The 10,557-nt window shown below is 39.3% G+C and overlaps 2 protein-coding genes across 4 annotated transcripts; one reads left to right on the top strand and one right to left on the bottom strand.

The window, feature by feature from the left end:
* Positions 1-575: 575 nt before the first annotated feature.
* LOC133169332 (histone deacetylase 1) lies at positions 576-6,851 on the top strand. Of its 2 annotated transcripts, none has more exons than XM_061301448.1 (14): positions 576-729; positions 1,340-1,452; positions 1,883-2,000; positions 2,090-2,164; positions 2,251-2,389; positions 3,193-3,334; positions 3,404-3,496; positions 3,566-3,674; positions 3,746-3,886; positions 4,136-4,244; positions 4,441-4,571; positions 4,667-4,819; positions 6,133-6,184; positions 6,256-6,851. In XM_061301448.1, exons 1-14 carry the CDS (start codon positions 681-683, stop codon positions 6,281-6,283), a joined length of 1,452 nt encoding a protein of 483 aa, XP_061157432.1. In that variant the 5' UTR covers positions 576-680; the 3' UTR covers positions 6,284-6,851. The 2 variants fall into 2 exon arrangements, with proteins under 2 accessions (XP_061157432.1, XP_061157431.1); XM_061301447.1 differs by having other exon boundaries at positions 4,667-4,837.
* A 249-nt stretch (positions 6,852-7,100) lies between these two features.
* Positions 7,101-9,918, bottom strand: tmem54a (transmembrane protein 54a). Of its 2 annotated transcripts, XM_061301449.1 has the most exons (6): positions 9,754-9,918; positions 8,441-8,637; positions 8,125-8,184; positions 7,679-7,873; positions 7,469-7,606; positions 7,101-7,398 (listed from the first exon to the last, which is right to left on the bottom strand). In XM_061301449.1, the coding sequence occupies exons 1-6, from the start codon at positions 9,764-9,766 to the stop codon at positions 7,264-7,266; spliced, it is 738 nt and encodes a 245-aa protein (XP_061157433.1). In that variant the 5' UTR covers positions 9,767-9,918; the 3' UTR covers positions 7,101-7,263. The 2 variants fall into 2 exon arrangements, with proteins under 2 accessions (XP_061157433.1, XP_061157434.1); XM_061301450.1 differs by lacking the exon at positions 8,125-8,184.
* Between the last annotated feature and the right edge of the window lie 639 nt (positions 9,919-10,557).

The raw sequence follows: 10,557 nt of genomic DNA, 5'->3' as shown, positions 1-10,557 counted from the left end.
GAGTGAATGCATATCATTATAGTACTGTAGCAACTTTGGACAGTATGGAACATTTTATTTCAAATTGAATCCGAACAAGTCTTGAATTTAACTTGCATTAAGCAGTAGGAACAGTCTTATTATATGTTGTCTCATTCTGTGTTTATTGAACTTTCCAATGATATCAGCCTTCTGAAAATAGGATAAAGATAAAGAAAGTTATGAAAGGTTGGAACACTGATTCAACAAAAAAAGGTCACATCTAAAAGTCCCAGAAATTGGTGCATTTTCACCAGTTTTAATTAGTCAAAACTTATCAATTATACTTACATATATGACTGAAATCAACTTTAAAATATCAGTAGTGTACTGATGATCCTATTCAAATTAATCTTTCTTTCCATCTTACAAATATTGATTAATCTTTAAACCTTGCTGGTTCAAAATTTACAATTGAAGAATATCAACGGTGACCTTGCATCTTCAGATTTTCTCAGCAGTTTACATTAGGGGTGACTTTCTTGGTGCAAAAAGCAACGGCTGAGAAGAATATGTGAAAGAGTGGAGAATTGGCGCCCCCTGTCGGGGGCATTAGCATTAACATCCTATCCCTTTCAAAGCTTTTTCAAGTCGTCGGTCCTCCTCTTGTCGCCGTAGCCTCCCGCGGGTCAGCAGTTAAAGCGAACCAAAAAAGGACTAAAATGGCGCTTAGTCAAGGAACAAAGAAAAAAGTTTGCTACTACTACGACGGTAAGTTTCATTGTTTCCGAGTGCACGGAGTAGCGCACTCACACATTCACGTGACGGCATTTTATCGCCATCAAATGTTTGATTAATTTTCTCACTTGCTAATCGCGCACACCAGCTAGGCAGCTAGCATAAAGCTCGAGCTGCTTTCATTGTCCTACTCCGGCGCACGAGATAACGTTTACCACTCGTGTTATTTTGGCGTTTGTAATTAACATACCATAAAGTGCAATATTGGAGTATATCGAGCACAATTAACCTATTCTGTTAGGGTTCATTTGTTGCTTGAGCTAACAATGGCGATTCGAGCGCTTCATCAAAGCATAGTTAGCATCGGTGTAGCTCATTGAACGGGAAGCTAGCGGAAAGTGGAACCTGTTTCAGTGAGGTTACTTGCACTTGCAATAAATGCTACTCTCTGGGTGGGTTCCCTGATTCATATAGTCATTTAAGTTTGAGCGATTTTTTTAAATAACTGGACGTATGCAGCAGCTATGCAGAGTTCCCTCGGTGTACCGATGCTTTGCACATGCTTAGCACAGGAATGCACAGCGAGCAGATTCAAGTTTGAGCTTCCTCCGACTAATTTTCTCTGCGCTTGCTCTCATTTCAGGTGATGTTGGAAATTATTACTATGGCCAGGGACACCCCATGAAACCCCACCGCATCCGCATGACTCATAACTTGCTGCTCAACTATGGGCTCTACAGAAAGATGGAGATATATGTACGTTTGAACGATTTTATTTGGCGGGGGGAGTCATAGCAATCTTTCTTCCTCAACATTTAAAGTTTGATTTAATTTTTATGTTTTCTTCTTTTTATCTGTGTTATATGAAACTATATCAGATTTATTGTACAGAAATGTATACGCTGAAAGCCTGACTTGCAGCCTTTTAAGCGTTCACCACAACAATAAAATTCTAACTATAAGTCATAAATCAGATTACAATATTATCAATATTGAAAAATAAACCACACCGACACATCGCGATGAGGTAGAGTGCCCCCCTCCCCCCCCAAAATGCAGCCTTTGTGATTTATAAATTGCACTATGCTACATTGTGATGTCAATTTGTTCAGCCCGAGTAGGTTTTAAATACAATAACTGTTGATGGCTTTTTGGGCTTGAGTATCATGTTCCTCTTGTTTTGCAGCGTCCACACAAAGCCAGTGGCGAGGAGATGACCAAGTATCACAGCGATGATTACATCAAATTCCTGCGCTCCATCCGTCCAGACAACATGTCAGAGTACAGCAAGCAAATGCAGCGGTGTAAGGGATCATTCTGTCTCTGCAGCATTCTGTTCTTTTAGGCTGATATGAAAAATATCTCATTGTTTATCATTTCTTCACACCTCCAGTCAACGTAGGCGAAGATTGTCCAGTGTTTGATGGTTTATTTGAGTTCTGCCAGCTCTCAGGAGGCGGCTCCGTTGGTAAGATCATACTGGACAGCCTTACATCTGTTGTTACATCTTTGTGGAAATCAAGCTTCTAATTCTCCTACTCTTTCTCCGTTCAGCCGGTGCCGTCAAGTTAAACAAACAGCAGACAGACATAGCGATCAACTGGGCAGGTGGCCTGCATCACGCCAAGAAGTCTGAGGCCTCAGGGTTTTGCTACGTCAATGATATTGTCCTCGCCATACTGGAATTACTGAAGTGAGCACACAGAATTGGCATCGAGCCATGGGCGGTTGGTTGAATAGTGGCTTTTGAAATAAATGGGGAAGTGATTGTAACACGGGATAGGCTATAAGAATAGATTTTCAATTGTTTTAAAGCATTGGTACAAACAAAGATAATTGTAGAGTAATTCAATATGTTATTAACATGGGAAAATATTTTTCATTCGTTTCATTTTTATTCAATGATACAGGTAGTATAATCCAATTTGAAATAACACTGAACTACTAAAAATGAACTCCCCAGAAACAACGGATATGCCTTAAAATGTAATTTGGAAGTTATGCGCTCACATATGACGTAACGGCATTGCTACTTGAAAATGTGCCAGACCAAAAAGTGGCACAATTGATTGCTGCTTTGGTCCGACTGACTGCACGGCTCATTAATAGCAGTTTAATAGTTACTGTTTTTTTCTGTTAATTTTTAATCTTCCCAGTTAATCACTCGGGTGGTACTTGTTCAAGCAATTCAAAGGGTTTGTTTTATTGCCCTGTTTTTGATGACATGCCTTGCATATTGGCTTCCTCCTCCACATCGCACTGGCGATATGGCTGGAAAAGCGATGGGTAGGAACTTCTCTTGTCAGTCTTGCTTCATCTTCGGAAAATTACGCCAAAGCATGGCTGCCCAATAGCACATTCAGTCAAAATTGTGATTGCTTTCTTTTTACATATTGGTTTGGCGGCTGTCCAGGGTGAACTCTTGTAGTCTGATAAAAACCATGTATGTAAAAGAGACCCTTCAAAGAATCCTACAATACTGCTTTTGTGCTTTAGGTACCACCAGAGAGTTCTGTATATAGACATTGACATCCATCATGGAGATGGTGTGGAAGAGGCATTCTACACCACAGACCGTGTCATGACTGTGTCATTCCACAAGTATGGAGAGTACTTCCCCGGCACTGGAGACCTGAGAGTACGTATTCTAAAGCAACACTGTCAAAATGACCAAATACTGTGGTGACACTTGATCGGTCCTCTGCAGGATATTGGTGCCGGGAAGGGCAAATATTACGCTGTGAATTACCCTCTGAGAGATGGGATTGACGACGAGTCTTATGAAGCCATATTCAAGCCTGTGAGTAGCTGAAACAGTCCTGTTTAGTTGAAAGAAGCATTTTCAAGTGAATGCTCTTGCCTTGTGTAGATCATGGCCAAGGTGATGGAGATGTACCAGCCCAGTGCTGTGGTTCTGCAGTGCGGCGCAGACTCTTTGTCAGGCGACAGACTCGGCTGCTTCAACCTCACCATTAAAGGTTAGCAAGACTTGGTTGCTTAGGTGACAAGAAAAGCCATTTTCTCTAACAGCCACACAATGCTTCCGCAGGACATGCCAAGTGTGTGGAGTACATGAAAAGCTTCAACCTGCCTCTCCTCATGCTGGGAGGAGGCGGCTACACCATCCGAAATGTCGCACGCTGTTGGACCTATGAAACCGCTGTCGCACTTGATACGTCAATCCCTAACGGTACATCATATTTGGCATGAGATTATCTGGTGCAAATCAAACACAGGACTGTTGATTGTAATTCACAAATGAATGAATTTAAATTTGTTGCTGTGGATATAAATATCTGTTAATGGCTTTTTAGAAAATAAGTATTGCCAAATGTCTCAATTTCTGTCCATTGGGAAGATTAGCAGGTAAAAACAATTTGGCTGCCACCAACATTTCATATCTGTTTTAATGACTATTTTTCCATTTTAACCCTCCCAGAACTCCCATACAATGACTACTTTGAGTACTTTGGACCAGACTTCAAACTGCACATCAGCCCCTCCAACATGACCAACCAGAACACCAGCGATTACCTAGAGAAGATTAAGTAAGTCAGCAATGTATTGTGACCGGCAAAGCCATATACTCTGGTGACTCAAAAGTTGTGAAATACTGCTTAAACATTACACGAATGTTTTGGGCGTAACATGAAGATTAGTCTTGCAAGTTCCCTGTTAGACTCTGTGAAGGCAAAAGGTCAAATTTGTATTATTTTATATAAACCTTTGACTTGTGTCTTGCAGGCAGCGTTTATTTGAGAACCTGCGCATGCTGCCCCATGCTCCTGGGGTACAGATGCAGGCCATCCCAGAAGACGCCGTACAGGAGGATAGTGGCGACGAGGAAGAAGAGGATCCCAGCAAACGCATCTCCAGTACGAATCTGCATTCATTAGTATTTACCAAAACCAGATGATAAGTGAAGAACATGAACCCATTGATAATGTTGCACGTGCTTGTCTGTGTTCAGTCCGCGCTCATGACAAGAGGATAGCGTGTGAGGAGGAGTTCTCTGACTCTGAGGACGAAGGTGAAGGAGGTCGCAGAAACACAGCCAACTTCAAGAAGGCCAAGCGAGCCAAGACCGAAGGGGAGAAAGAGAGTGAAGAAAAGGAGAAGAAAGGTGAGGAGGAAACAAAAGGTATTTATACTCATTTTTGTTGTTGTTTCTATCCTTCTTTCACCCTGCTGGCCAGTGCTGTGCATCGAGGCTTCACTTTGTCAGCCTTCTGCTTGAACTAATCAAAACTAATTATGGTAAACTTTGTAATGACTTGCTTGCCACCCTTTTACACCACAACTACTGTTTGATGAGATGTGAACTGTTAATATGTGATATTTTTATCCATACAATATTGTATCGAGGAAAAAAGACAGGTAGTCTATAGTCACATTTATATCCAGTGCATTCAAAATGCCAAATGTGCCAAGTTGAGACACAGTGATTTACCGTAATTTTTTTCGTAGTTTGGGTGGGGAGGGCGACTTATACTCAGGAGCGACTTGTATGTTTTTTTTCCACAAATTTTTACTTGATCATTAACACATTTCTTACTTACAAGTATAGTTGACCACTTCACATGCTTTGATATCTTTATCTTGAACATATTCAAAACATGAAAAATGGAGAGAAAAAAATCAAATAAAGTAATTAACACTTTAAAGCGCCATATCCTCTGGACATGTCCTGTCACCAGGATGACAAAAAGGATGAAAAATTTGATCGATGGATTTAATGGTTTGGAGTAACACAAATGGTTTGATAATATAGTTGTTTATGTTTTATGTGATAGTTATTTAAAATATAGTTTATATATTGTATGGGCCTGTGGAATAATTTGAACTGCGGCGCAGCACACGGCATTGTTGTCAAAGGACGATCGATGGCTTTAATGAATTGGGAGTGACACAGATGGTTTTATAAACGTGTGATTTATGTAATAGTTTTTTTAAATAACTGAATGTTACGTCAGGCCCGTTCTCAGCTCCTCGTTTGTCACGTTAGCATACCGTATCGTTTAGCCTGTTGTTGCTCGTTCATGTCTGTTCGTGGTGTTGGATTTTATAGAATAAATTGCCCCCCAAAATGCGACTTATACTCCAGAGCGACTTGTATATGGGGGTTTTTTCCCACTTCTTTGGGCATTTTATGGCTGGTGCGACTCATACTCCGGTGCGACTTATAGTCCGAAAATTACGGTAGTAATAATGTTTTATATTGCTAAATGAGTGAAATGCAAATGCCTGTATTGTGTGTGTTCCCATACGTTTGTACTTTGTAGATCCTCATAGATATGAGGACGTAAAGGTGGATTAAATCGTAAACATGCTTCTTTTCACATGTTTAAAAAAAAAAAATCACTGCTGGCATGAACATGCGTGCTGTTTAGTAGGGTTGGAAGAGTGATGGCCTTTTAATCCCTCCCCTCTTCACAGAAGTCAAAGATGAAGAAAAGGCACCAGAGGAGGAGAAAATGGACACATCAAAGTGAGGAAACGCTTGTTTACTATATTAATTCCAGGAAGTAGTTTTAATCATGTCACGTACTGCTCCTTTAGGCCAAAAGAGGAGTCGAAGACACCTTAAGATCCTCCCCAACCAATGATGCCAGAGCTGGGAAGAAAAGATCATAAAGGAACACGTTTTTTTTTTTTCTGTGTATAAACACACACTTTGTGGGTGGGAGGGGTTTGCTTCTGTGGAATACGTTATGACCTGGGACAAAAAAAAGTATTTGTTTTTCCCTCCTCTCCCTTCTATCCCTCTTTGGACACTTTTCCAATATTACTATGACGTGAAAGCAGAAAAAAATTTGTAAGCTTATCTTCCAAACCTTTTATGCACCAACATTTGGATTTCTTGTCAGACAACTGTTCAAAATAACTCGTTAGTTATGGATTTTTATCTCGTGAATTTAACTTATTTAAATCGTAGATACTTTGACCCTATACCCCTTTTGGGAGTTTTTTTTTTTATGTCTTTAAGTCCCAAGTATGTTGTGTGCCTTTGAGAGTATAGTTATTGCATGTTTGTATAATAGAGCCTTTTCTATAATAATTCTGTCTCAGTAGTCTTTCCTGCTAAAATTGCAGTAAGTGTGTGTACCTGTGATTTTTTTTTTTTTTTTTAATTCTAAATTTGAGACTTTCATAAATATTTTGTTTGTGTCCTATCATTTGAAACTGCAAACTACTGGCTGTTTTGGAATGGGAAAATAGAAGTAGTAGTTAAATTATATAGTTATATAGTAGAAAAGTTAAATTGATGCTATTTGTACTTTAAATGAGAACAGTGTTCCATATGGCTAATTAAAATATAATACTTTAACAAATTGAATTAGATGAATAAAAGACATAGCATTTTTAAAAAATATATTAGAAATTAAATGAAAAAGCTGACCAGCTGGTATTAACATTTTTAATACACACTGTGATCATCACATAAAATGGCAGTTTCAACAAGTAAAAAAAGCTTATGTAGAAAAAAATATTCAAGACAAATGTCTTTACCACTCCAAATGTTACTTAGGTATAAGCAGTTCCAACCCCTTATTTGATTCATTGTGCTCAGAGCCAGTGGCTCTGCTCTACTACAGCACTGCTGTCCAGCAGCTCATCCTGTTCCATGGCCTCTGTATCAAGTTCGGGCGGCACCTCAGAGGGAGGCGACTGGGCAATTGCGGCAGCCCTTTGGATGCGGACCTAAAACCAAACAATTGTAAATCACTTAGGACAAGGTGAAATGAAAAACACAAGTTTTGAGATGAATTACCCTCTTTGCTATGGTGGGCTTCCGCCTACATGGACAGAGGTACAGGAAGGACGTACAAGCAGCAAAGCAGCGGAAGGAGAACACCATTTCCACCACAGACGTGAGGATAAGTGGCACCCACAAAATGATTGTGGTGCTCTTAGTGAGAAAAACAAGATGGTTAAGAATTTTGAAGCAGACACTGTCAACTTCTAATGTTTATGTCCTCACATAGATGCGGGTGGGGTCAAAGGGGCATTCATAGGTGATACTGGAAGAATCTACACCATGTTTGAGGAGAGTACAGTGTGTCATCAGGCTTTGTCCTTTTTGTACAATGGCGGTGATCACAGAAGCAATCAAGCCCAAAGTGGAGGCAATTGCCAAGAGCCCTGCGATGAAGCTGAACACCAGCAGGACCCACTTCTGCAGAGATATCACAGAATATAGTTGGCTTCAAAATTATTTGTTTTTGTATTTCAAGACAGGCACGACTGATTAATTTATTTTAATTTGCAGTTGCTATTTGTTATATCAAACAATATTTTCAGACATTGACCAGCAATGGAGGTGCTTTGGAGGTGCTGTTAGTTATGTATGTACTTCTTTAAACACAGTCATTCATTAGAGAAAAAGTTATGACAGAAGCATGCAAACGTAAGGCAAATATTTCTCACCAAAATCCTGCTTTTCTTGTTTTTAGACAAAACAATCGCAATTATTCCACCAATAATTCCCTGAAGAGCATAAGACGCATGAGCAACATTACGATTGTATTTTCATAAAAGTGGACATTTTTATCTTGTCTCATAACCATCTTTTAATGTAAACTAAAACACAAATATTTGACATCTGAAAGGAAAATGACTGGAATGGCTCTCTGTTGCAATACTCTTGAACTCTTGCTTACATTGATGATACTCATGCATTTATAAATTCAAAATAATTTTCTCAATTTTAACTTCTCTTCTATGTACTGTATTTTTCTTTTACCATTAAGCCTGCCACAATGGCAATGACATTAGCGATGGCGTACACCAAGATGCGGGCCTCGGTGTGCACACTGATGTGCCTAAGCACCGCACCGTGCACCAGGGCCCCGAGCAGAAAGTTGACATGGCCCACCAGCACCAGTGCCAAGCCCATCTTCATCAGGGTCTTGTTGTCTTTGAGGTTGGCACAGCACACCCCTACACAAACACAAACGGTAACTTTCAACCTTGATGCTGTCAGCAATAAGACTGCTCAACAAATGTGCCAAGTGTTATGTTGTTACCCACAAACATAATTTCTTCACAACTGAGCATTTTGGTTGGCTGCAAACATCTTTTCTGCTGCAGTACCATTCACTTGCAATTTGACACTTGAAATAGGAGCCAAACTAGTTCAATTAATTGTTAACTATTGAAAACTAGTTGCAGAACTTTTCAGTGGCGTTCTTTCATGTTGCTCATGTGCGGCTGGCTACCCTCTTTTTTAGGATACCTCTTTAGATTAAGCTTGTTTAATCAGTCAAGAGGTCCTCAAAAACAATGAGATTTGCATCTTTTTATTTGCGCACACTCCACTCCACTCTGTAAACAAAGCAAACAAAGGTTTGGGTGGGGTGTTGTAATGTATACTATCTTCCCCTGAGGTTACTTGCTGGACCAACTCTGTGTTTTGGGTCATAATATTAGTAGTTTGCTTCCTTTCACACATGCACATAAAGTGATGATGGAAAAACTTCAGCCATATTTTGAAAATATGTTTGCAAACTGTTAAGATCCAACACAAGAGATGAATCCAACATTTCAATTCAAGTTGTGACATTGTCAAAAAGGTTTAGAACTGCTCTACACTAGGCAGATTTATTGCCATCATCTCCCAGTATGATGTGGTGCAGTTGACCAAGGAATTTTAATATGGACAAACTGCCATTCACACAATTTAATCTTCAATGAATTTAATAAGCTTAGAATGACAACTCCAATGTACTAAATGCAATGTACTGTGAGCAGATGTCACTATAAACACAGATCCCTTATAAACAATGATTTTTATACATTTGTATTTAATCTTGCTATAATTCGATTTGGGGGGCGTTATTCCATTCAAGGAGTGAACATTTCCACTTTGGCTTTTGAATGATACAACACTAAATAAAATTCTGTACTGTTTGGTATACAAATGTTACGCCTGTTGAACTGGACCTAAGCGCCTTCTAAACGTCGGGGGGGGGGGAAAAGACCACGCCTTAACCCGAAAGCACGCAAGTGTCATTTCAAGTAAAAAAAACACGCAAGAACGAGTCGGAGGAAACATACCGCAGTTCACCATGACTGACGTCCTCTTCTATAAAAGTACGTTAAGAATGAACAGCCGCTATCATTTCTGATAGCATTTATTGGAAAAGTCGCATTGCCATGAGCGACTTCTTTTCCGCAACTGACGCTCACCTGCGATTCCTCCAACTTCCTACCTGAGCATAAGCCCCGCCTCTCCACACTACTTTTTTTTTTTTTTTTTTTAACATTATTGCTTCACCAACTTTGCCATAAAATGTCTTAATTTAAATATTCACTAAGCAGATAGGCTGTTTTAAAAAGGGGACATTTAATTGCGCTTTTGCTGTTATGTTAGAAACGGGACCGCGCTTTGAAAACGAGTACGCGCGTTCTGAAGAAGGCAAGCTATTTGTAGAGCCAAGTTATTTTTTCACTAAACTAAAGTACACCGTGGCGTATTCAATGTACGACGTAAAGCACACTCACACTGGTCACCGTTTGTCGACGTTCGTGTCCCTTTACGTATGAGTGTCGTCGTTATTATTAGAGATTATTAGTACTACTAATAATACAATATTTAAGATTTATCTTCGTTATTATTAGAGATACGTAATAATCTCTAATAACGAAGATAAATTATTGTAGATTAAATATTGTATTAGTAGTAGTACTAATAATAATATATTTAATCAATAGGTTTATTGTTTTTCTATAATAAATGGAAAAAGTGACTGCAAAAAGAATCATGCCACTGGTTAACTGATCAACGTGTCCCTATACGTAGATTTAAAAATGTGCGCTTTTCTAGCATAGATTTTTTGTGTTTTCATTTTTTGTTTCTAA

The sequence above is a fragment of the Syngnathus typhle genome, linkage group LG16, assembly GCF_033458585.1.
Source record: "Syngnathus typhle isolate RoL2023-S1 ecotype Sweden linkage group LG16, RoL_Styp_1.0, whole genome shotgun sequence".
NCBI classification, from domain to species: domain Eukaryota; kingdom Metazoa; phylum Chordata; class Actinopteri; order Syngnathiformes; family Syngnathidae; genus Syngnathus; species Syngnathus typhle.
The sequence above is the reverse complement of the archived record's forward strand: the minus strand, read 5'-3'. Positions and strand labels throughout refer to the sequence as shown.

Excerpts from the sequence above, each read along its gene's own strand:
- LOC133169332 (XM_061301447.1), top strand. The coding sequence starts at position 681 with ATGGCGCTTAGTCAAGGAACAAAGAAAAAAGTTTGCTACTACTACGAC. Across the intron at positions 2,165-2,250 it reads CTCAGGAGGCGGCTCCGTTG|CCGGTGCCGTCAAGTTAAAC; the intron begins GTAAGATCATAC and ends TTCTCCGTTCAG. Across the intron at positions 3,675-3,745 it reads CTTCAACCTCACCATTAAAG|GACATGCCAAGTGTGTGGAG; the intron begins GTTAGCAAGACT and ends ATGCTTCCGCAG.
- tmem54a (XM_061301449.1), bottom strand. Across the intron at positions 8,185-8,440 it reads CCATTGTGGCAGGCTTAATG|GGAATTATTGGTGGAATAAT; the intron begins GTAAAAGAAAAA and ends TATGCTCTTCAG. Across the intron at positions 7,399-7,468 it reads AGCCCACCATAGCAAAGAGG|GTCCGCATCCAAAGGGCTGC; the intron begins GTAATTCATCTC and ends GTTTGGTTTTAG.